Source organism: Megascapheus bottae, chromosome 5, assembly GCF_031878675.1.
Source record: "Megascapheus bottae isolate mThoBot1 chromosome 5, mThoBot2.hap1, whole genome shotgun sequence".
NCBI lineage: Eukaryota > Metazoa > Chordata > Mammalia > Rodentia > Geomyidae > Megascapheus > Megascapheus bottae.
In genome coordinates, this window is record NC_143513.1 from 51,128,199 (window position 1) to 51,154,532 (window position 26,334).

General features: G+C 38.6%; 1 protein-coding gene across 1 annotated transcript in view; it reads left to right on the plus strand.

Moving 5' to 3' along the window:
- Positions 1-1,637: 1,637 nt before the first annotated feature.
- The window catches only part of Ppp1r9a (protein phosphatase 1 regulatory subunit 9A), a 268,149-nt gene continuing 243,452 nt past the window's right edge, over positions 1,638-26,334 (plus strand). The window contains 3 exon segments of the mRNA XM_090333138.1: positions 1,638-1,924; positions 2,185-2,385; positions 3,959-5,594. Of these exon segments, the coding sequence (XP_090189264.1) occupies positions 4,203-5,594 (1,392 nt within the window). The 5' untranslated portion in view covers positions 1,638-1,924; positions 2,185-2,385; positions 3,959-4,202.

Sequence of the window (26,334 nt, forward strand, 5' to 3'; positions counted from 1 at the left end):
CTGGCTAATGCAGCTTGGAAGAAGTGACAGATCCTCTCAGTTTTCCCATCTGTAAAATGTGAGTAGTGATGTTCTGTTGGAAAATGTGTCTGATTCTGAAATGGATAAAAGATGACTGTGTTTTCAACTAGGGGCTATTTCCCCTGGTCTCTGAAGTTTCAGGATTGTAGTTAGTTCACCAGAACTTTCACTACAATTGTAGAAAGTTTGGTAATGTTCTTATCTATAGAAATGCAAATTGATGTTCTTGTACTATTTGTTACCACCCTGTAAAGCAGCTCACCACCACTTCACTTAGCTGTTTCTTGATTTCCTTAGTTTCAGTAACACTTCCCTGCTGTCAATTAGCTTTGAAAATATTATGTGGAAACTTGCAGAAATAAGCCATAAGTTAAAAATAACTGTTATCATTGCATGTTGTTATAATTGGCTATTTTGGTATTGTTATGTTTTTACTGCACATAATTTTTAAAGTTTTGTTGTAGGTATGCCTAGGAGAAACAATGTGTCAAGTGTCTCATTACTGTGTTTGATTTTAGGCAACTACTTTGGGTTTTGAAATGTCTCCTCTGAAGATAATAGAAGTAGACTCTAATCCTAAGTATTATATTTCAGTTCTTTTCATAGTCTTCTTTGAATAGATCACAATAGCTTACTGATTCTCTCACTCATTTTTGAGACAAGTTTTCTTTTTATTTGCCTACAAGTCACGTTTTTGGGTGTATTTGGGGAGAGGTAGGTCTGTAGCCCAGTTCCTAGGCATGCACCCCACCCCCCCCCCCCCCCCCGCCTCTTTGTTGAGATGACAGGTGTGCAGGCATCAGCAATCAGCATGGCCAGAAAGAATTTTTTTTTTAACATCTTGAAAAATTGAGTGTTTTTGTTCCATAGGTTTTTCGGAAGGGTTGGTTTGAAGCTCTAGATTGATAGTCATGATAAATTTATTGCTTTCCAAGAAGGCTGTAACACACTTGGTGTATTTTGAGTGTGTAGAGGGGGCCATTATAGAAAAATGCAGTTCAAACTGGGGGTGGAGGTTGTTGGTGAAAAACTTTTGCCACTGAAGGCAGAAAGTCCTAAGACCTTTCTCTTTTAGCTTGGGGACCTTGAGGTCGTGGGGCCTGGTAGGCCCAGCAGAAGGCCACATTGGTCCAGTAAGGCCTAGGTCTGGCCTTCCAGGCCCTGGTGTCCGGGTTGATGATACCTCGGGGTCACTGAGTTAACCGGAGACCACGTGGGGGTGGGCCGAGCAGCTGGCAATCCCAACCCATGTCCCCAGCCACCAGGGGCCAGGGCCAGTAGAGTAGGCCTTGCCCTGGGCCCAGGGGGGCCCTCGCCCACGGCAGATGGGGGTGGGGCGGCCTCGCCTCGGGCCGCCGCTTCTCGCCCTCCGTCGGCCGCCAGAGGCTCCCTCTCCCTCTCCCTCTCCTGGGATTTGGCGGCGGGGCTCCCTCTCTCTGCGGCCCTAGAGTTAATCCCATCAGCCGAGGTGAGGCACCTGTTACCCCAGGCCTTCCCCCCCGACCCTGCCTCCGGCGGACTGTCCCTGCTTCCCAGCGGGCCTGCCCGAGGGCCCGGCGTGGGGGGGGCGCACGTGGGCCTCACCCCTCCCCGCCTCGCGCAGGCCGGCCCAGGGCGCCAACGCGCGCGGATGCCCAAGGCCCCGCTGCCCGCCGGCCCGCCCTGGCGTGGGGTCGCGCCACGCGCCTCCCGGGGAGGCCCGGCGCGGGCTGGGCGCGCGTGGGGGGGGGCCGGGACGCGCGTGGAAGCGGCCGTCGGAGCCGCCCTGTGCGCGGCGCCAGGAGGAAGCGGGTGGTGGGGACCCAGAGGGCCGCCACCGGGGGCGGGGGGGCCGCTGCGCGGAGCTGGGGGGCGCGCGGAGGCCGAGCCTTCCCCGCACGCCGGCCCGCGGCGCTGGCGCTCGGTAAGGGGGAGGCTGTGCGCGGGGCGAGCAGCCGGGGAGGGCGGAAGGGAGCGGGGGAAATATCGTCGGCATGTACAAAAGGCTGAGTTGCAGGCTGGGGGTGGGGTGGTGGCGGGTGGGGAGCCATAGGTGGAGGATCGCGGGCATTCTCGGTGGGATCTATTGTGTGCTGGCACATTGGGAGGAAAAACAAAGGGATTTATGAGCATCACCCTATAATTTTCTTTTTTTTTCTCCCCCCTCCCCCCTGATGTGGCCAGGGAGCTCCGCTCTCCCCCGCGCCGCCCTGGAATCCGCCGCCCGCAGCCGCAGCCAAGGTGTTAGGACTTCAGGTGCTTCCTGGCACAAAGCTAGACTGCGACCTCCCTCCGTAGCGCTTGGCGTCACCTGCTCTCTCCCGGCCCAGCCCCGGGGCCGAGGACTGCGTCCCGAAGCGGGCTTGGGAACCGGCTGCCTCTCAAGTTGGTGTTATTTATGTTTGTCTTTTGTGAGGGCAGGTTTTTAAATCCCCGGCGGCCCCATCGCCCCCGCCTCCGCCCCTTTGGGCTCGAATGGGCGGGAGGGGGGGGAGGGAGGGGGAGGAGGGAATGGGGACGCGACTAGGGGCAGAGGGGAGGGTGTTTATGATTATTATTTTTTTAAATATCAGGGTAAAAGGAGATTGTCCATGTTTTACCAAAAAAATAAAAAATAAAGAAAAAAGAAAGAAAAAGAAGAAGAAAAAAAGAGGCACCACACTCTGAAACCTTTCTTGTTTGTCTGCATGGGCCATGCACGCATGCTGGGCCAGGAAAACGAATTTGGAGATGATGGTTTGAGTTAAAGTGTATGCTTCCTCATATGGTTGTACCTGAGGGCAACAATGATCAGATCTGACATTAAAATTTTAAAAAACAAAACAAAACTAAACTAAAGATGAAAAATCTTTAGAGAGGCATTGCTTGCTTCTCTGTAGATCTTGAAGTAGTTGACTGCTGGCTGATTGATAAGTAAAATCCAACTGTGAGCTGGAGACCAGCAAGCATGCATTGCGTTGCCTTTTCAGCCTGTAGCGAATCAGGGGTAGGGAGGGATAAACTAACCAGGCCTGTGAAAAGAGGTACCATGGTATATTTACACTCTGGTGATCACATTTTCAGGCATCCAGCCCCATGATGTTCTACCTCCCACTCCATAATGCATAATCGCCAGTCTTAGGGAACTTCTTCTACATGTTGGATCTCACCATTTAGAGGGAAACATACTGCTCTTCAAGAACTTTTTAATGCATGTTTTTCTCTGAGATTGCACTAGTGTTGCTTTGAAGATGCTATAGATGAGAATATTGGACCAGAAAGATTGGATTAAGCCTTTATGGAAATGATTTGGAGTGTGTAAAAAGGAGTTCAAACTTTTACTTTGACAGAATAACTTCTACATCACTATGGAAAATTCCAAGTGAAACTATCTGGACATTTGCATGATTTCTTAAATGATACACGAACTGCTGGTTTCTTTTTTTTTCCACCAGTCCTGGGCTTTAGCTCAGGGCCTGAGCACTGTCCTTGGACTTTCTCAAGGTTAGAGCTCTACCACTTGAGCCTCAGCACCACTTCCAGCTTTTTTCTATGCATGTGGTACCAAGGAATCGGACCCGGGTCTTCGTACATGCTAGGCAAGCACTCTACCACTAGGCCAAACTCCCGGCCCTGCTGGTTTCTTTTAAGGTCACTTATAAAAGCAGTTGAAACTTGGTTTAAAGTGTTGCTTTAAGAGTACTTATGTGCTGTGTGAGCTAGCAACTGAGTGAGCAGGTGAGACAGAGAGAGAGAATGGGGGTGAGAAGGGTATTCTTTTGGTAGGGATCTCCTAAGTAGTTTTCTTATTAAAACTGATCAGAATGATAACTTTTACCTTCTGACTAACTTTCATTTCATTAAGTAATGTCTTCTACTTGACCTGTGGCTAAATCACTTTGAAAATAAAAGTGCTAGTTGACTAAACAGAAATTCACATAAGTACATGAATTCAAAACTTCATTCTTTTCTATTACAGATGAACCACTAGTCTCGCGTTTTGAGAAAGCCATTTTGTATAACTCTTGACTGTGAATAATTTGCTAATACACCTGTTGGGACAATCACTGACGAAAGTATGCCGTTTGAGAGGTCCTTTACTTGGCCAAATACTGGTAATTAGAAGAGAGGGTTATTTTTTGTTACTGTTTTGTTTTGGTTTTCTATTTCTTTTTCTTTTTCCTGATCATTATGAACATTGGGTTTTCACCCTTGAAGTAACGATGTTGAAAGCTGAGTCTTCAGGTGAACGAACCACTCTGAGAAGTGCCTCTCCTCATAGGAATGCATACAGAACTGAGTTCCAGGCACTGAAAAGTGCCTTTGACAAACCTAAGTCAGATGGGGAACAAAAAACAAAAGAAGGTGAGGGCTCCCAGCAGACCAGGGGTAGGAAATATGGCTCCAATGTCAACAGAATTAAAAATCTATTTATGCAGATGGGTATGGAACCCAATGAGAATGCTGCAATTATTGCCAAAACCAGGGGCAAAGGAAGACCTTCCTCTCCTCAGAGAAGAATGAAGCCCAAAGAATTTCTGGAGAAAACAGATGGCTCGGTTGTTAAATTGGAGTCCTCTGTTTCTGAACGAATTAGTCGATTTGACACAATGTATGATGGCCCTTCATATTCTAAGTTCACAGAGACTCGGAAAATGTTTGAGAGGAGTATGCATGAATCAGGACAAAACAACCGCTATTCCCCAAAGAAAGAGAAAGCTGGAGGGAGTGAACCACAGGATGAATGGGGGGGTTCCAAATCCAACAGAGGCAGTACTGATTCCTTGGACAGCCTTAGCTCCCGAACTGAGGCTGTCTCCCCAACTGTGAGTCAACTGAGTGCAGTATTTGAGAACACTGAATCCCCCAGTGCCATCATTTCCGAGAAGGGTGAAAGCAGTGATTACTCAGTGACTGGGCATTATCCCTTGAATTTGCCATCAGTTACTGTTACCAATCTTGACACCTTTGGCCACCTTAAGGATTCTAATTCTTGGGCTCCTTCAAACAAGCAAGGTGTTGAAACAGATAATGCTCAGATGAATACAACTCCAGTACTAGAAGTGGCTCCTAAAAGTACCTCTCTAGCTTCGTTGCCTAGTGAAGAGATACAGCAGAACAAGGAAGCTGAGGACTCCACATCTAACCAGGAGACTCTGGACAGAACTGACAAAGACATTCTTGAAGAACCTTGTGCTGAAAAGAAAGCAATGTCAAAGTCTGAAATCCTTTCACCACAAAACGAACCTTTAGGGGATGCTGAGGCTAATTCAGTTGGGAGTGAGACAGCAAAGCAACAGAGGAAAGAAGAGCTTGCAGGTGGCGATCTCACCTCTCCCAATGCTTCTGTATCCAGTTGTGCAAAAGATGTAGCTGAAGATTCAAATAATCTTGAGAGTTCCCATGTGTACATGCATAGTGACTATAACGTGTATAGGGTGAGATCCAGGTATAACTCAGACTGGGGCGAGACAGGGACTGAGCAGGACGAGGAGGACAGTGACGAGAACAGCTACTATCAGCCGGATATGGAATACTCAGAAATCGTTGGATTGCCAGAAGAAGATGAAATCCCAGCAAATAGGAAAATTAAGTTTAGTTGTGCTCCAATTAAGGTAAGTATATGCTTTCTCGGTTTGTTTTCTGTGTTTGTCATTAGTATTGGGGCCTTCCAAATTGTTCAAGGTTATTGCCATACACCTGTTGTGAGGTGGTTTAAGAAGTTGGGAGTTTGAAAGTCACATTTCATAATGTCTCTATACAGTAGCAGAAGCCAATAGTGACTATTATGAAAGTTGAAGTTTGGGGATCGTGAGATACATTCCAATGGACTGGAGTATGAGTAACCTGAGCCCTGAATTATTATTTTTGAATTACAGCTGTAACACACGTTATTTACAATTCCTTATAAACAACTTTCTCAATCCAGAAATTGTAAAATCTGAGGTATAAGGTACCTGAAGTAAATTATGGTTACCTAGGAATGATTTTTTGTTTATGTGCTTAAAATATCTGGATTATTCTTTAAGTATAAGTGGATTGAGAGGAATGTTACTACTTATATTTCCCATTGCTACATAGTAGTGAAAATTTGATTATGAAAATATATTAGCTGACTGAAATACTTTGAAAATACTTTAAAATACTTTGAAAAAACCCCCCAAACTGTAAACAGCTCCAAGTTCAGAATTGGTTATGTATCTTTACAGTGAAATTTTTGTGAAAGGAAAGAAATTGATGTATCATTCATGGATTAATTTTACCTCTTAAAAACTGGATAAATGCCAATTGAATTCAGATACTCAATCTGAATGCCTTCACTTGACTAGCATTTGGTATAGAATAGCAGAAAGCGCCAGAGCAGCGTGTGATGGAGCCTATTAGCAGATAATGGCCATGGGGAGGGAGGTGGTTGATGGAGTATCCGAATCCCCAAGAGTGTTTTTCAAAGTATACTTGTTCGGTCTTCAGATTCTCACGTGCTCTCCTTGGGGAATCTGGGTATGTATGTGTAAAATCATACATGTATATATGTACATATATGCATATATGTGTGATAGATTTGGAATTTCATAATGCAAATGTGTTCTTGACATCACTTAATATGGTTATTTTCCCCTTAGGAACTTACATAGAATGCTGTAACATTTTATATAACCATGGAGAAGTCTGACCTTGCTTGAATTATGAAATATTGTTTTGAAATAAAGTGATACTCTGAAAATTTATTTTTTGCAGCTATTAGCAAGCAGATTTTTACATTATTAAAATAAGGCAAAAGTTCTGGGTGAGAATGGGCCATGTCCAGTAGCGCTGCGTTTAAAATAGGAAGGTAAATTCTAGTTTGAAAGTAAGTGAACTTTCCTTGCAGTGCTTTGTTACATTCCCGGCTATTCTGTCCGTCCCGGCCCCAATCTCATTTCTAGGCACCATCTTCAAAAGTGCCATTTCCTCAAGCCTATCCCTGGCAGCTCCCAGTGTCACTACTCATGTCCCTTTTGAACATCATTTTTCCCCTAGGAAGAAAGCAATAAAATTAAGTGGTTTTACATTGAGCAAAAAAGAAAAAAAGCAAAGGAGTTTGTTAACATCAGAAGCGATTTTTTTCCTAACAGCTATTTCCTTTTATTTATTTTATTTTATTGTCGAAGTGATGTATAGAGGGGTTACATTTACATTCATCAGATAGTGGATGCATTATTTATTGAACATTGATACCACTTCCCATGTTTTTCCTTTCCCTCACCCCCTCCCAATCATCTTGTTTTTCCCCTTCCCTTCCCTATTTCAAATAAACAAATAAACATATATACAGTATACCAGATACCAAACAGAAACTGATTTTCTAAACTGATGAATAGCAGTTTATGAAAACTTAACAAGTGGAATGAGTCACTCACTCGGTGGGTTTTATCTGGGTCCTGTGCTACACAAAACCTAACTGTGCACTAGTATGTTTAGTGTATTTTTAAGATTTATTATTGAAGAATCATCTGTTGAGAAGTGAACAAACAAACTTTTGGGGGCATACTTTGAAATTTAGGTGTTTTTTTAATTTTGCTATTATTGCTTATAATAATAATAGTCATGCTGTTTCTTTGATTACAATAACAAATTGGATTTCATATAGCAGAGAATGAAAGATAACATACACAATCTACTTTTCCTGCAAAACTTAGATCACAGTAACATTTGCAGAAAAAACTTAATGCATCGCATTTTATTAGGCATTTAACAGGACTAGTTGGAGTGGATTAAGTTTGCAAACAGAAGAATCATTATTATCCTCTTTGTAATGAATGAGACAATTACGCTTTCTTATTGCTCCTATTGTTGAACACAAAAGTGGATTCACTGGGAAATTTTGAGAACTGCTTTCTACTGGTGCTGTTGTTCTTGTTATTCTACAATTTATATTTGTATGTTATATAGCCTTGGAGTGGTAAAACAATTAAATTCAACAAGTGTTTAGGGAAAGCTTACATGTGTTCTGTCAGGCTGCTAGTGGCAGGAAACACAAAATTCTATAAGGTTGGCACTTTTCTCTGTGACCTTTTAGAGTCAGTTCTTAAATATAATGTGTCTAAAAGAACTCCCATGACACAGTATACAGAACTGTGCTACTGCTGATGGACCTTGAACAGCACTTGGCTATAGAAAATGTGTAGGGCATAAAAGAAATTTGATACATTATTTGGAAAAGAGTACATTTAATTATTCCTTATGTTTATTTCCTTGTTTTCATAACACTTTATTTGTGGAATGGAAAGTTAAGATTTCCAAACTAAAATCTTTGGCTTTGAATTTAAACATCCTTCCTCTTTCAGAAAACAATAGAGAGCATTTTTAAACTTTTGAAATTCTTTTTGAAACTTTTATATTCATTTCCTGATAATCTGTTCAGTGAAATATTCCCAACACCTTTAATATTTTGTTATAGGTCTGATTTGTGATCTCGCTGTGTGCTGCTCTCCTTGGTGTCCAGTTTATTTCTTTTAAATGTGTTTTTCATAGATGTTTTCCTAAAGATGCTTTAATATGGATTTAGAAAACAAGTGGATAAAAGATTGTCTTTCTGTGTATCATATTCCTTGTTGTTAATGATTTTTAAAAATGCTTGCCTAGCATGCATGAAGACCCGGGTTCGATTCCTCGGCACCACATACATAGAAAAAAAAAAGCCGGAAGTGGTGCTGAGGCTCAAGTGGTAGAGCTCTAGCCTTGAGAAAGTCCAAGGACAGTGCTCAGGCCCTGAGCTCAAGCCCAGGACTAGTAAAAAAAAAAAATCATTCAGCCAGGTGTGATGATACATGTTTGTAATACCAGTAGAGAGACAGTCAAGACTGAGAGTTCCAGCCAACCTGAGCTACATAGATAGTTCCAGGGAAGCCTCCCCTGCGAAGGGGTGAGCCTCTCTCATGAAAATCAAATGAGACAAAACAAAATAAGAAAAAAGATCAAATTGTATTACTGGCTGGTCATTAGCATGGTTTAATCTATCTTTCCTGGACATGGTTACTATTATTGGGCACATGTATGTGTTTCACAGTGTTATAGAATATTAGAATGGTATTAATAATAGAGACTATGAAGCCCATCTCCAAAATATGATATTGGAGAAGGTTATGAACTCTATTAATTTGAGATGTAGTATTAAGCTTTCTTTATCAGATTTTTTTCCCCAAAGCCAAAGAATTGAATTGAAATGTGAATAAACCAAGGATATGCAGGGTAATCGTTGGTATTATGTTTTCTATTATTGAACACCTAGTTTTTATCAAGACTAAAAATCCATGAATCTGGAGTGGATCTAGACGGGGTCGAGGGCAGGTGTATAGCCCATTCAGGAAGCTTTCTAGGCTCTTCTGTTCAAATTTGTTCTTGAATAACCTTTCCAAGATCGCTGAATCCTCATTAAGGGGGTTATAACTATTTGACAGTTACTGACAACCTTTGTGGATTTGTCTTTGAAATGGAGTACTATTTGACAAGAAGATTTTTCCTATCTCCCTGTAAGTAGGAGACTGAGCATTTCCTGTTGTGGGTCCTTGTGCTATACTTTGACTGTTTTCTCAAACTGTTTGGAGTTTTACAGAGTGACAGGTCACAGGGGTCAGCAAGGGCAGTGATGTTTCATTACACCTTCCCTGGCAGTTGTTGTAAATGGATGTCTGCATTGTCCTTATCCTTGAAGGCTGAGTTATTGTTTGCAGTACTTGAAGCTTTTTATTCAGGATAGTGTCCAGAGCACGGCTCTAATGATCTAATGATCTGACCTTGCCCTCTTAAGTATGTGAGGGCTTCTCTTTATTCCTAGATGTTTCAACAGTGCTCACTAAACTTAGTCATGCATATGAATCACTAAGGGATCTTGTTAAAATGCAAATTCCATTTCAGTAGGTGTTCTGTGGGGAATTACCTTGCTGGGAGTTCTATGTCAGCCAAGCTACCTCAGAGGTTATGGAATAGAAATATTCAGAAACCAAAGTAAAATGCTTGAACTTATGATTTATCAATTCAGTGTAAAACACAAATCCAGAAGCCAGGGGTAAGACAGGGAGTAAGTCAACACTTGTTAATTTTACGATAAGAAGTAAAAAATAATTTGAACAATCCTATTACCAGACTCTTCGGCATACAATGTTTATTTGTCTTCTTTTTCATGGCTTTGCTTTTACTTCAATTAATTTATTTTTGTGACAGTCTCCTTCCTTATGTATTCCAGGCTGTCCTGTCTTGACCTTGTGATCCTTCTGCCTCTTGAGTAGATGCATGACAGGACCCTGTATCTCTCTTTTATGTCATCCACACTAATATGTTGGTAGTTTGGTTTTGAGGATGAGATTTTCTATTTGGTCAGGCTTCTGATTGATCTGGTCAATGGTGTGTATATACTTGCTCTGTTGAAGTGACATGGGTCAAGGACAAGTGGACATAGTAGCTTTGCCAAGTTGCCTGCTGATAAGCCATAGATTTAATTTGCTTCCTTAAGGTCAATCACCCAGAATCCCATAATGGCATGATATGGATGTGATGTACCTGACATTCAGACATGGTATAGTGATGACTTGATCCTGTCTTTGCTTAAATCTCTTTTTTTTTCAATCATTTTCTATTTATTCTGTTTTGAAATTTCACTTAGGATCTACTGATGAGCCGTGCTTTTATTTTACCAGCTTGTATTCTCATCATTGCTACTTAACCAAGCCTGTGATTATCATTTGGTTTTAAAGGAGATTCTTTTCTACAGCAAATTATTCTCAGGAGTCTGAGAAATGAAGATAGTGGTTCAAAGCTAGCCCCGGCAGGAAAATCTGTGAGATTCCAGTTAAACAACAACAGCTCATCAGCCTTGGGCAGAAAAAGCTAAGGGAAAGTCTAGGCCCTGAGTCCCAAGCCCTTATATATCACCAAAAAAGTACATATTTATGTATTTCAGATATTTGCTAGCAATTAACAACAAAATTTGAACTCTTATTTTCCCATCGTAAGTATTTTGTTTTCTTTTGAAATATCCTTATAAATTATATTAGTATTGGCTCCTGAGCTGTAAAATACCAAATTTGTATTCATATATTGCATTCATACATTATTTACCTTCTAGCCCAGTTATGGGCCTATCACATAATAATTTGATTTAAATCTTTAGTAGATTCTTTTCCTAACATCTCCAGGACCATTCAAAATGGAGACAAGTTTAGGAATTTGTCAAAAAATTTAATCAGACATAAGTTTTGTGTTAACAAACATTGTTATAGATTAAGAAAATAATTTGTTGGTTTTTGTGCTTGTTATCTCGTCTACTTAATATTTTAAAATTTTCTATGCTTTTCCTTTTTATTTTTTACTTCATTGTGTAGTAACATTCTCAATTTGCTAAGGAAGAAAAAAATTGCAAGTGCTCTATAGTTTCCTTTCTGGTCACTTTTAAAATTTTCTCTTGATTCTAATGTCTTTACTTTGCTGACATAGAAATTTAGGAATGAAAATACTTAAAGGTGATCTAATATAATTTTCCAGTCACTTCAGAAAGCTTTTCATTCAAAAGCATATTACTGAGAGGTGATCTTTCTGCTTTGCTTGAATAATTCCACTTACAGGGAGTTTCTTTGGATGGTAAAAGGCAAGTTAGAAGAAAGGAGGTGTGTGTGCGTGTGTGTGTGTGTGTGTGTGTGTGTGTGTTTAATTTTAATTAGCAATTTTTATTGAAGTCTAATTCAAATAGCATAAAAGTCCATTTTCAAATTCATGGTTGAAGGATTTTACTGTATGAGTATTGTACAGCCATCTAATTCTAGCATATTTCTATCACCATAGAAAGAAACTCTGTGCCTGTTAGTAGTCATTCCCAATTCTTCTTCCTCTAACCTCTGGCAAACACTAATCTTCCTGTCTCTATGGATTTGTCTCCTTTGGACATTTTATATAAATGCAATCAGGAACATTCTTTTAAAAGGAAATACATACACACATATGGGGACATATACATATACTTAGGGTATGTTAAGTTTAACATACCAGAAGGTTTGCAGACTATATGAATGTCTACTGCACAAGGAAAATAGAGATTTCAGGATAATGACATATGGTCTAAAAATTATGTAGCAAGAATACAGTCAACATATACTGTCTGCCTTTTTGTAAAGTCATTAAAGAGAAAAATCATGAAGCAGAGGAGAAAGCCAGATCAAAATCTATAAGGCTATACTGCTGCTGTACAAGCCTGAGTGTTTGAATCAGCCCACATTTTCTCTAAAAGCATAAATTATACTGATGTTTATCTTTCTTTGATTGCTGTTCTTGTTCTTGGTATTCTTTGACACTGATACAATTGCTGATGGGCCAACATCAATGTTCATTTAGAACATTTCCTCATCCTTCAACATGTCAGTATAGTTTTCATGTATGTACTTGCTTTTATCTGTACATGATGAGTGATTTCAAGAAGGAATTTACTTCATATTGTCTTTAAAAGCATATTGTCCATATTATTGATAAGTCTTATTAACTGGTAATAAAAAAAGGTAACACTGACAGTTACTTGATATTCTGTAAGCTTGGACAAATCTGCCTCCTGAGGCTTTAGGTTTCTTACTTGTAATTGACACTGTCTTCCTTGTAATTTATTCCTCAGATGTCTTCCTAGCTAAGTATTTTACAGTTCTCCACTTATTATTATACTATACAATAACCAAAGATTTGTTATTATTTCATCAGAAACATTCTGAACAGATTTTGTTGAAATATTAAAATGAAGGACTTATGTGAAATTACTCTTAAGAGGTTACTGATGCCATAGATTCCATGTAAGGGTGAAAAATGGCTCAAATACTGAATTCAAGGGAGTACATTTTTACACAGTGAATTTTTTAGAGCGGCTTGACTTTTGAAAGTATGGGTTGAACTATATATTAACACACCCTGCTAAAAAGCCTAAGAATAAAGAAAGAAATGTTTTGTAATGTAGTTGCTGACATATTAATTGCTTCACTCCCCTTTGTTCTGGAAATAGCTTCATGGCACAGTTCAGCATGATTGAAATATTGATAATGTTTTGCACAATTTCTAAATTTTCAGCAAGAAAATCCATCATCTCTTTCTCATGGAAAGAATACAATGAAATAGCCACCACATAAGGATTTGTGGGATTTTATATTGTAGTGGGAAGAAAGTTATTCTTTTGCTTATTTAACCTAGCTTACTGGGATTTACATAAAGACTTAGTTAAATAGTTAAAACAATTCTCCTTATATTCATGCATGATGATAAGCGGTTTTTAAATGAAACTGTTCTTTCCTGCACGTTGAAGTCAGATAATGAATATTGTGCTGCAGAGTGAATCTCCCAAACAATTTTCCATCCCAGCTGAAATATTGTGCTACTCTGGGACACACAGTGACTGGTAGGATGTCAAAGGTGAGCAAAGTTGTGGTTATGGAGATTCTGGGAGTGACCAGGTTAGAGACATCCTTCAATATTTGGTATTGGTCTCTTTAGGCTTTTGGACCAGAATGGCCATAAGAAATAGTGCTGTGGGCCTGTTAATAATATACAGTGAGATGGAAGCTTTTCTTTTTATTCATGTCAGATGTTACTTCATTGACAATAACAATAAGTTAAACCAGGTCGTCACTGACTTTCGATATATGTGCACGATGCTAAATTAATGTTCAGTAGGGATTCACTTTGTAATAACTTCTTCTTTTGCACAGCATTTGGGATTTTCCATGATATATTTATAAAAATAAATGAATATTTGCTAAAATACATCCTGCCTGAATTATTACTCAGAGAGGCTTATTTGTTTCTAATTAGCACTTTACTACATTTGCATTGCCGTCTCAGACTCCTTGCACCAGCATTATTTTTATATGCCTGTTTTTCTTCTGGTAAATGAAAATGACTCTCATAATTCCTACATGTTACATTAATTTCTTGGTAAGGATGTAGACTTTACATCCTGTTGACTTATTATTATTGTTTCTACAATATGATCTCACTAAGTCGCTCAGTCTAGCCTTGAACCCCTGGGCCTCCTGCCTCAGCCTCCAGAGTGCAGGGATTGCAGGCCTATGCCATCACCTCTCGCATTATTTTACTTTTGTTTTTAAGTTCTGAGTATTGAACTGGAACCTCACTTGTGCCAGTTCTCCGCTATTGAACCATATTCCCAGCCCATTGCAGACTTCCTTGAGAGGGATTCTGAGTGTTGCTTACTGCCTACTTGTTTGTGATGGTTAGTAAAGACCACATCAAATTGTCATTTGCATTAGGAGAAAGTTAAAGCAACTCACATATCCAAATATATCAGAATGGATAGATTCATTATGATATGTAGTATAATAACATAAGACTTTCTCACTCATCTCTTCTGAGATTATTTTAGGATGAGAATTACTTCACAATAACTGGCCTGGTTAAATGCATAATGTGCACTACAATCTCATTTTTATTTTGGAAACATATATACCTGAAAAAAGATAGTAACTTGGGTATGTATTTTCTGGGTAGATGGAGGAAAGCTGAAGTTTCAGAAGTATTTCTCCTTCTAGATTTACTCAGTTTTATAAAATTATTAGTATATGTTCCTTATTACATAAAATTGTGGTAAAGGGATATAACTGGATTAGCAATAGTAATTTAAGGAAGATGAAAAATCACTTTTGATTATACTGTCCCAAAGTTTTCCTTTCTTCCCCTCCTTACCTGTGCTGCTGTGAATTGAACCCAGTGCCTTGGATCACACTAGTCAAGAGCTCTGTCAGTGAGCTATATAATAAATCCCAGTGTGTGCTGTCCAGAATTCCAATTGTTACTCTATTCTTTAACCAATGATAAAATTCATCTTAAATTTATGGCTGTTTTTAAGTTTTATGGAGAAAGACCTTTTAATTCATTTGAAATTGTAACAATAACATTTGCATAGATGTTTTCCTTGAGTTCAGCTATGTTGTAACTGATGCTTTGAACTTAGTTAAGAAATGTGTTCAGAAATGAAATGTACTATATTTGAAGTGAATCACATTTTAGTGAGTAGTCTTACTGAAAATAATAAGCATTTGTCCGAGAAAGCCTAGCCATTTTCCCATTGTGAGCATCTGTCTTTTTGATCTGTTAGATTATTGAACCTGAATTGACTTCCTGTCTGTGAAGGGGTGGGAGTGGAGATGTCAACTTCAGTTTCTTACATGCCTATAATCCTGTGAAAAATACTTTTCTGCATTCAGTTAAAAACAGGATTGCTGGGGCCGGGAGTTTGGCCTAGTGGAAGAGTGTTTACTTAGCATGCACGAAGACCAGGGTTGGATTCCTCAGTATCACATACATAGAAAAAAGCTGTAAGTGGTGCTGAGGCTCAAGTGGTAGAGCTCTAGACTTGAGAAAGTCCAAGGATAGTGCTCAGGCCCTGAGCCCAAGCCCAGGACAAAACAAAGACAAAAAACAAAACAGGATTGCTTCCACAGAGTCCTTTTGAATATGTTTCCCGTTCCAGAACATGAGCCAATGACTGCTTTCCTGTTATTCTTAACAAGAGTCGTAGTGGAGAGAAGATTCATTTGATGTATTATTAGACTGTATGGCAATATATAGTATTTGTAGTTAGAGCCAAAGGTCAATTTCTCTGTGCATTGCATAGTTTTTCATCAATTGAATTATCTACCAGTTTTGGTAGATAATGTCACAGTAGAGGTATGCTGAGGTCTGGAATTAGCAGTTTAAAGTATTGCTTCTGGCCAGATTAGATCAGATGAACTCTAACCTTATTGCTGTGAGCAATTCTGGCATTTTTTAAGTTCTGATGAAGTCCTAATTAAGTTGATTTTCTATATAATCTGATACTGTACTGTGAGTTTTTGTTATCAAGTATGCTTAAACCTTCCTATAATATGGCTAGCAAATTCTCTTAATAGTTTATTGAATACTGAATTTCTACTAGTCATACCCAAATGACTATAATTTTAAGGGCTAAAGGGAAAGCAACAGAAACATAAAATATTCTGATTTAAGCTTTTTAAAAATATATTGGTTACAAGATGATAGAAGTTCAAGAAGATGTAATGTTTTTGGTTGATTTTAGTCAGCGGTAGTATTCTTAGCTAATTATATTCCCCAACCATATTTGAGTGAGAATTGTGTTTTTCCAATGAGCTAATGATGCTTGTGGAGTTTCTATGTTCCTAGAGCTTTCTTTGAATAGTGAGTTCTCTGAGTAATACCTAATCTGGAGGCAACTTACTTTTGGCTGATGTTGTCTTATGGAATTCTTACCCTTAATCTAGAAAGGAAATCCATTGGTTAGAGTTGTTCCATATGAGCTATAGGATTTTTGTTGTGCTTGCTGGAAGAAGGTGGAAATAAACTGAGAATGTTGATTCAAGTATTTCTGAAAGTGTCTCCCATTCCCACACCTGATATAGTTAATGTTTAGTTTATATTTAATATTGAGTTTAACAGATTCATCATAGATCTCTAGAAGCACAGAGCCAATATCATGGATATACAGATGTATTTTAGAGAATTAAGTTATTTACATGATTATAGAAGAAAAGTTGAGAATTTGCAGTATGGGTTGACTAGAGAGGTCCAGTGCAGGTAAGTATAAAGCCATTTTCTGGAGAAATTCTTGATGGGGGGAAGTCAGAATTGTTGGATTCAAGGTTTTCGGTTCTTGGTGAAATCCTTCCACTTGGCTGCTGTGAATGAAAGTTAGTGATTTCATTATAGGTTATTTTTTCTGGCCACTGCTCTGGTTAGTTGAAGTTGTGTGCTCATTGTGAAATTTGTCTATTCTGTAAAGTAATGATAATTCATAAAGTAACATGGAGGAGTCATTAAAGTATGGGTCTATGAGATACGGTTGAAGGGGGAGGGGATTTCTTTAAGCTTGTTGTGAGAGGATCTAAAAATTGAGGTTTCATCAGAAAGTTTTAAAGCTACTTAGAGATTGTAGAAACTTGCTACAATTTTGGTAACCTATATATATATATGCATATATTGTATTCTTATAATAAATATGCTTTAAAATTTACTTAAAGGAGACAAATAATTTCTTACAGTTTAGTCTCCATCCCTCTTTTATTCCTTGGTGTGTGTAATGGAGTTTCTTTTGTTCTTTTCAGTAAGTGGGATGGAGCTACTTATTTTCATCCCCCTTATTCCCTTAATATTGATTTATGTGTCTGCACATATGTGCTGGCCCCAGGAATTACACTGAAGGCCTGGGTTCTGTCCCTGAGCTTCTTTTGCTCAAGGATCGGGCTCCTTGAGCAAGGATAGGGCTCCATTTACAGTTGTTTTTTTTTTTTTTGCCAGTCCTGGGCTTGGTTTCAGGGCACTGTCCTTGGATTTTCTCAAGGCTTAGCACTCTACCACTTGAGCCTCAGCACCACTTCCAGCTTTTTTTCTATGTATGTGGTACCGAGGAATCAAACCTGGTTCGTGCATGCTAGGCGAGCACTCTACCACTAGGCCAAACTCCCGGCCCCTCCATTTACAGTTTTTTTGATGCTAAATTGCTCCAGATGAGAATCTCATGGGGATTCGTGTCTGGGCTGGCTTTGATCCATGATTTTCAGATCTCAGCTTTGTAAGTAACTAAGATTGCAGGTGTGAGGTGCTACTGCCCAGCTCTTAATATTGATTTTTGTATTTGCTTCAGTTCCAAAGCTATGTTACAATTTTGTAAATATTTTAGAAGTTGTTTGTCTTATTCTCTAATGAAGCTCTTGGTGAGCATGACTTTTGTTTATCCACAAACTAGTTTTCACATTTTACTCTGTAATTTGTATATAATTAGTAGTAAATTGCATAGAAATAAATAATCCTAGGCCCTGGAATTATTTTCTTCCTGTATGTTTTCTCTATGAATTATATTACCCAGAAGATGTCTGACAGTTAAGATGAGATATGAAATGGTTTTGCTCATTCATGCAAATTTGTTTATCTATAAACACATTTTCCCTAACTAGAAAGAGATTTTAATGGCACACTAAGGAATAAAAAGACTTAATAGTTTTCTATATCTTTGTTTTTAAATTTTAAATAAATTTGGGGGTTCATGTACAGTTTTTGAGTTATAATTTAAAAAATAATATAAGTCAGTCATGGTGCTTCTTGCCTGTAACCTCAGCACGAAGAAGTTGAAGTACTATGTTGTGAGTTCTAGGCCAACCTAAGCTGTAGAGTCAAAGCATTTTTCTAAAGTTAAATGAAATAAAATAAAAACAGCAAACAAGAACATAAAGAACAGTATAATATTGAAGAGTAAGCATAGTATTTTCAGAAAATTATTTCTCTTTTTTATGTAAAAGGGAAACCATATGAGTTACTCTATTCCCATTTAGGAAATAGATACACTTGCAGCATCTTTTAAAAAGTTGGGAAGAATATATGACTTTATTCTTAGGAAAATGTGGTATATTTCTAGCATGAACTGAAGATGTGATTTTACTTTGGCTGATATTTGGTGTTCATACTGTGATAGCTTTGAGCATAGGAATGGCACATGAGTAATAATTGCAAATATTGAAAAATGAGATTGTCTGGTGTATTATTATTAAAAAACAAGGACATAGACCATTATTATTGTTTAGTCTTCTTTGTATCCATCATTTGCGTTGTCCTTATAATTCACTGCCCAAATTAAGACACTTTATGATGGACATTTTACAGATTTACACCTATAATAACCCCAGCTGTTTTGGGGAGACAAGAGGACTGTAGTTGGAGGACAGTCAGGCAAAAAAGTTAGTAGGACTCTATCTCAAAAGCAAGTCAGGGATAGTTTCACATATTATCCCATTCCTCATTTGGGAGTGGAAATAAGAGGATTGCAGCCCAAAACCAACCCCAGTGAAGTTAGCTTCAGACTGTATTTGAAAAAAAAAGAGCTATAGGTGAAAGGACTGGGTATGTGGCTCAAGTGACATCATGCTTTCCTAGCTAGTGCAAGGCTTTGGATTTAATAACTAGTACTGAAAGCAGAAAAATCTATCAACATGGGTATACCCTGAGACTGAACAGGGGTGTAATTAGGACTTAGATGTGGACAACAGACTTAGCCAGGACTGACAGGAAAGCCAGTGTGCAGAGTCACCTCATATCTAGCAGCTGGCACTGGGCCCCTGGAGCAAGGGTGTGTACCAGCACCGCGAGGAGGAGGATCATCAGTTATCAAGAAAGTGATGCTTAGTGGAAGCTTTGATGATGGGTAAAAATGAATCAGGTGCAGAAGCGAAAACCCTAATCTAACAAAATAATGACTTCAAGAAAACCAGAAATATTCCAGTAATTAGAGGAAGTTGTGTGAAGGTGTGTGTCTGTATATAAAGATATAAGCAGGTTATAGATTGGTCTACACAAAGGTATTGGGAATGCAATGAACTATGAATAAATAGAATAACTTAAGTCATTTTAAATTAAATGGTAATGATAAGCAGTCATTGATGAATGTGAAGGGATAGATTATGTCAATACTTTGCAGCGTGAAAGATTGGGAGAAGAATTCAAAATTCTCCACTTTTTCTGTTCTTTAAGCAAAAGTCGTAGAAATTTTTTCCCTGTTCCTGTTCCCCTCTTGCTGGATTAAGCCCGTTGGTGATCCTGCAAACCCTCCATGGCATTCCTTCAAACTCTTATGACTTATTCCCATGACTTAGAAGCTAACTGGGAGTTGGTCAGGGATATTTCTAAACCTGCTTATGTCCAGCCTATTTGTCTTTCTAATCGTGTGTGCTATTCGAAGTTACTTAAAGTCGAAAAAATAAGGCCAATAATTTATCTTCAAGCCTAAATTTAGTAACGACCTTAGCCCCTTAAGAAATGATCACTGATTGGGGCTGGGAGTTTGGCCTAGTGGTTGAGTACTTGCCTAACATGCACGAAGACCGGGGTTCAATTCCTCAGTACCACATACGTAGAAAAAAGCCAAAAGTGGTGCTGAGGCTCAAGTGGTAGAGCTCTAGACTTGAGAAAGTCCAAGGACAGTGCTCAGGCCCTGAGCTCAAGCCCAGGACTGGCCAAAAAAAAAAAAAAAGAAATGATCACTGAATCACTGAATGAATATACTTTTCGATGTCTTATATTAATATAGACTTTAGATAGGGACTCAAGATTATGAAATATTTGTTTAAAATTTTTTTATTGTATTTTATTGTAGGGCTAGCATATAGTGGGGCTACAGTTACATTCATCAGGTAGTGGGTACATTACTTCTTGAACACTGATACACTGTACCATGTTTTTCTCCCACTTTCCTTCCCCCTATCCCCTCCCAATCATCTTGTTTTCCCCCTTCCCTTCCATATTTCAAATAAACAAATGAACATATATACAATATACCAGGTAACAAAATCAGATACAGTAGCAACGTGAAGAAAAACCATAAGGAAAAAAAAGGAGAAAAGATTGCTCAACATCTCTGGTCATAAAAGACATGCAAATCAAAACAACTTTAAGATTCCACCTCACTCCAGTTAGAATGACCAGGATCAGGAAAATGAATAACAACAGATACTGAAGGGGATGTGGTCAGGAGGGATCACTACTACACTATTGGTGGGAGTACAAACTCGTTCAACCACTATGGAAAGCAGTATGGCAGTGCTTCAAAAGGCTAAACATAGAGCTCCCCTATGACCCAGCAATTCCACTACTTGGCATTTACCCAACCATCCAGAAACTAGGGCATACTAAATCCACTAGCACAACAATGTTCATTACAGCATTATTCACCATAGCAAAGATATGGAACCAACCTAGATGTCCCTCAGTTGATGAGTGGATCAACAACTTGTGGTATTTGTACACAATGGAATTCTATGCTGCTGTCAGAAAAAACGACATTGCCCCATTTGTTAGGAAATGGAAAGACTTAGAAAGAAATCATATTAAGTGAAGTAAGCCAGACTCAAAGGAACTTAGGCTCAATGGTTTCCCTCATTTGTCATAATCAGTAGAAACCTTGGGCTCTACTAGCAGAGATCTGCAATAGAGTAAAACCTTGATACATAAGGCTATATAGTATGAAGCTAATTGAAAGGACCTCCAGGATATTGAAACAAAAGCCATATAATGAATGATTGTTGTCCTTAATGTACTATGTTATCTCTCATCTCTTTTGCTGTTCCATGGGTATCTCATATTGTTACAGTTATCTGATATATTTGTTATCTGGTATATTGGATTTATTTGTATTTGGTTATTTGAAATTGGATAGGGAAGGGGGGAAAACCAAGACGGGGGTGGATGGGTGGGTGGGGAGGGTAATGGGGACCAAGTCATGTGAAAGAGTATCAATGTATGTGAATTAATACACCTTTTATCTGGCAAATATCATGTAACCCTTTTATTAATTACAATAAAAAATATTTAAAAAAAGGGGGGAAAGAAATAACTTCATAGTACATTAAGAACAACAATCACGAAGATAAACCTCTTTTTTTCATACCCTGGAGTTCATTTAACTTAGCCTCATCCTATATGGACATATGTACAAAGCTTTTGAGCAATTATAATCCTCTGTTATGAGAATACTAGCGGTGCACTAATTATTACAAATGAGGGAAACTATGGAGCTTATATTTCTTTTTTTTTTTAATTTTTTTTTTTTTGCTAGTCCTGGGCTTGAGCTCAGGGCCTGAGCACTGTCCTTGGACTTTCTTAAGGCTAGAGCTCTACCACTTGAGCCTCAGCACCACTTCCAGCTTTTTTTTTTTCTATATGTGGTACCGAGGAATCGAACCCGGGTCTTCATGCATGCTAGGCAAGCACTTTAACCACTAGCTCCCGGCCCCGGAGCTTATACTTCTTTTGGTCTGGCTTACTTCACTTAATATGTTTTTTTCCAAGTCTTTCCATTTCTTTACAAATGGGAAATGTCATTCTTTCTCTTTAAAAAAATATTTTATTGTTGGGGTAATGTATAGAGGGGTTATAGTTACATTCATCAGGTAGTGGGTGCATTGCTTCTCACACATTGATACCCCTTCTCATTATTTTGTCCTACTTTCCCTCCCCTTGCCCCCTTCCAGTCATCTTGATTTCCCCCTTCCCGTCCCTAGAAGCATTCATTTTTGCCATGAGTTGAGTTTAGGTTGCATCCTTGCTTCTTGCAAGCCCAGTGCTAATGGTTGGAAGTAAAATGTTGTAAATTCACATAAAAATATTGACTCTGTGTGTGTGTGTGTGTGTATAATTTTTAAATGATTCCCTAACTTTAACATCCCCTTTCAACTCTGTGACAAATTGTCAGTCCAAATAATTTTCTCCCAACAGGACAACTTCTTGCGTGTGGTGTGTGCTCTGTGCCAGGCAATGTGCATGTGTTCTCTTTTGGAATCAGAGTCTTAGCTCAGCAGAAGAGGCAGTAAATCAACAGTTACGATGTTGTGAAGAGTTGCAGTGTGATTGAGGTGTGCGTAGCTTGCTGTGAGTGCAGACAAAGGGCACTGGGGATCCTAAGGCAAGCTGGGAGGATATAAGCCCCTTAAGCTTTATTAATGTTAGTGGATGTGCCATATAGCAGGAAGGCCCAGAAGAGAGAAAATGAGACTTTCCCAAAACTTGGTTAATATGGTAAGGTAAGGACAGATCAGTAAAATTGCATGGTGGTAGACTAAGGTGTTTTGCATGTCTGAAAATATATGGGCCATTTGAGGGGGTTTTGAATGTACAAAGGCATTGATAGATTTGTTTAATGGGAAAACTACTGTGTTAGAGAGGGGAAGGCAGATAGGAGAGACAATGTGGACTGGACATGCAGGAATGAAAGCTCACAAGCATATGAGGAAAGACTAATGGCTTGTAAGAGTGATGGACAAGACGGGCAGAGAGCAACACAGGGCAACCTACATTAGACAGATGGTAAGAGGTTCTGTTTCGTATAAAATTGGCTTTCCTGTTTGATTTTGATTTTTCGTTCATACAAAGTCTTACTATGTAGCCCATGCTGATCTTGAACTAGAAAGCCTCCAAATGATAGAATTCTAGGCTAGGGCCACGGCTCCAGCATGAACATTAGCTTCCAAACACAAATGTCATGGGAAGCTCTTTCTTATTCATCTACACATTGTTTTTATTTTCTTAACAAAGATCTTATGTAGGAGCTTGATTTTCTAACACCCAACAAGTGAGAATTAGTAAAGGATTGGGAAAGACATAGAAAAGGGAGTTAAGACCTGGCACTGGTTGAGATCTGAGGATTGTGGTTCAGAGCTTGCTCTGGCAGGAAAATCTGTGAGCTCTTATCTCTAAATAACCACCAAAATTTTGGAAATGGAAATGTGGCTCAAATGGTAGAATGTCAGCCTTGGAAAAAGAAAAGTTAGGGGCTGGGAGCCTGTGGCTCATGCTTGCAATCCTATCTACTCAGTAGGCTGAGATCTGAGGGTCAAAATTTAAAGCTAGCCTGGACAGAAAAGTCCCTGTAAGACTCTTATCTCCAAATGACTACTCAAAAAATCTTGTAGAGCACTAGCCTTGAGCACAAAGACTTAGGAATAGCACCCAGGCCCTGAATTCGAGCCCCACAAGCAACAAAAAAAGTTAGGGATAGTGTGGTGGTCTTGAGTTCAAGCTCCAGCACTGGCATTAAAAATGGGAGAGCAGAGTTGATTATCTTCCACATGACAGTTACGAAATGGAATGGGACATAAGCAGTAAGGCTGAATCTGACTGTTAGTTCAAGGTAACTATATCACTAGGTTTCTGAGAAGATGGGGAAGGTGTGAATAAGGGGTAAAAAAAAAAAAACCCGGAAAGTCATCAGGAGGCAACATGGAACAAGCTGTGTTTGGGAGGAATAGAATTTGAGGCCTACTGCTTCAGAGAACGATTTTAAGAAATATAATGGCTTAACAACCTTTCTGGTAGGTTGTCTGATAAAGGAAGGAACTGAGGAAAGCCACCAGTACTTTGTGGATTGAGTCTGGGGAAGGGAAATACAATGACATTGACTCACATTTCTTTCCAAGGAAGCAGGCTAACACTCTATAAAATACGTAATAGGAATTCATTTAAAAAGGCACTTAGAACCAGAGATCAGTTTCTCAAAGAGTCAATATTGTGCTTAGCTTGTAGGTTAAACTTGACTGTTAATGGAGCCATACGAACCAGGTTTTCCCATTGCTCTTAACCTTCTGTGGAATGTTCACATGATTAGCTGTTTTCCTTTGCATGTTTTTCTAGCATTTCCCATCTGTAGCACAGAGACTGTAATGTTTCAAATCCTAAAATAGCATCTCTCTCTATATTTATGTTTATACACACATACATACACACACATATATATGTATATATACATGAATATTTATCCAAAGTAACTTCATCATTTTATTTTGCTTTTGAGATAATGCTCCATAGCTTAGGTTGTCTGTAACTTATTGCCCTCCTGCCAAAGACTCCTGAGTGCTGGGTTTATAGGCATGGACCACCATGCTTCCCCCTCTCAATCTTAAATTATCTCGAGAAAACAGCAACTGTTATCAGTTAAGATATTTGGTTAGTCTCTTTTTTTTAAAGATCGAGTGAGCTTCAGATGGGGTTTCTCTATCTTTCTAACTTAGGACCCAGTTGATTTCAAGCAATCTTTGATAAGTTACTATGAATTAGTCTCTTGCCTATTGTACAATGTCATGTAGTGAAATTTTGTTTGCTGAAATGGATGTCATATCATAAAACTTCTAAAATTAGTCATGAAAATGAATAAAAATTATATGCAATGTATATTGATGTAAATATGCTAGCCAACACAATCCTGATATACATGCTTCTTTTTAGAGAATCTGCATGAGCTAAGTTGATTGGCTGTGGGCTCTTAAAATGCCATTTCTATTTGGGTGTCTAAAAGTGTTTGCATGGCGAACGTGAGGGAGTGCCTGTTTCCATGGCTATCTCTCAGTGAATTTTCATGTCAGAGTTTTCACTGACCTGGTTCTTGGCATTTACTTGAGTTGGGGGTTGGGCTAGTTTTCAGCTAGTTTTAAGAGCAAGCTTAGATTTCCTTATTGTTATATAAGGTTACTTGGCAAAGTCTTATGATTGAGTCTTTCTACTTTAAAGGATGACCAAAAATGGGGCATTCTCTTTCTCTAGAAAGTACTGTTGTTATTTTAAAATAAATTAGCACAGAAATAAATGCCTATTTTATTATATATTGTTATATTTTTGTTAGTGGTTTTGTAATTTATGTAAAAAATATTGAATTGATACCAACCATATATTTGACTTCTTTCAAATGAAGCCTGGGTAAGATGATCCGTGTTCTGGAGTTTCTTCTGGAAATAAAATAGCAAGCTTGTGTTATAGCACTTTTCCTAATATGCTTCAGAAATGTCAGACTCCATGTCATTGTGAATGCTGTTTTAATGTACAAAGTCTAATTCTACTAGGTTTATGATCACTCAGTAAAAGTTTTGAACACTCTGAGAGGAACTAACTTAGGATGTTACATTCCTACTTATATGAAAATTAAGAAAATATGTATTCAACGCATTTGTTCTTGAAATTATAGGTAGAATTGATGGTGAAGAAAAGAGAATGCTTTGATCAAATTTCATTACATTTCCTGAATTAACCACCAACTCTTTCACTGATAGTTGTGATGTATCTTTTTTTCTAATGAAGCAAAGGCAGAAATTCCTTCCCCCTGCAGCCTTGCTTTGTTAGGAGAGGTAATAGGGTTACCCTCCACATTCTATTATTCTGTCTTTTTATGGTGTCATATGCAGGTCATTAGGAATACAGTATATATCCATAGAGTAAACATAGAACAGAGCATAATCCATAGATCAGAGCGTACCAGCACAATGTCACTAAGTAAGTAAAAATAATTAAAAGATAGGAGAGAATTAACTTTGTCTATAAAATAAACAGTCATAGATCCAAATTTTATTTGAAGTTTGTATATTTATATCCATATGTGCATCTATGTATGCATACACACATACACCTAGAGTCCTCTCATTATGTAGGATAATTTCAATACTTTAATTATGGTAGAAAGGTTATGGTATCCAAGTACAAAATCATACACGGGTGGCTCATGCCTGTAATTTTAGCTACTCTGGAAGTTGAGCTTTTGAGGATCATGTTTTGAAGCCAGCAGGACAGCAAAGTCTTTAAAACTTTACCTCCAATTAACTAGCAAAATGCCAGGCCAGTAGTGTAGATCATGTGGTATAGCATCAGCTGTCAGCAAGAAAGCTAAGCAAGAACTTTAGGCCATAATTTCAAGCCCTGGTAAACACAAAACTAACCAACTGAACAAAAATAGTACAAACATCCAGAGAATTTAGGAGCAGTTTGCTACGATACCACTTAAAAGATGCCAAATTACTTTGCGTGGCTCTTAACAAA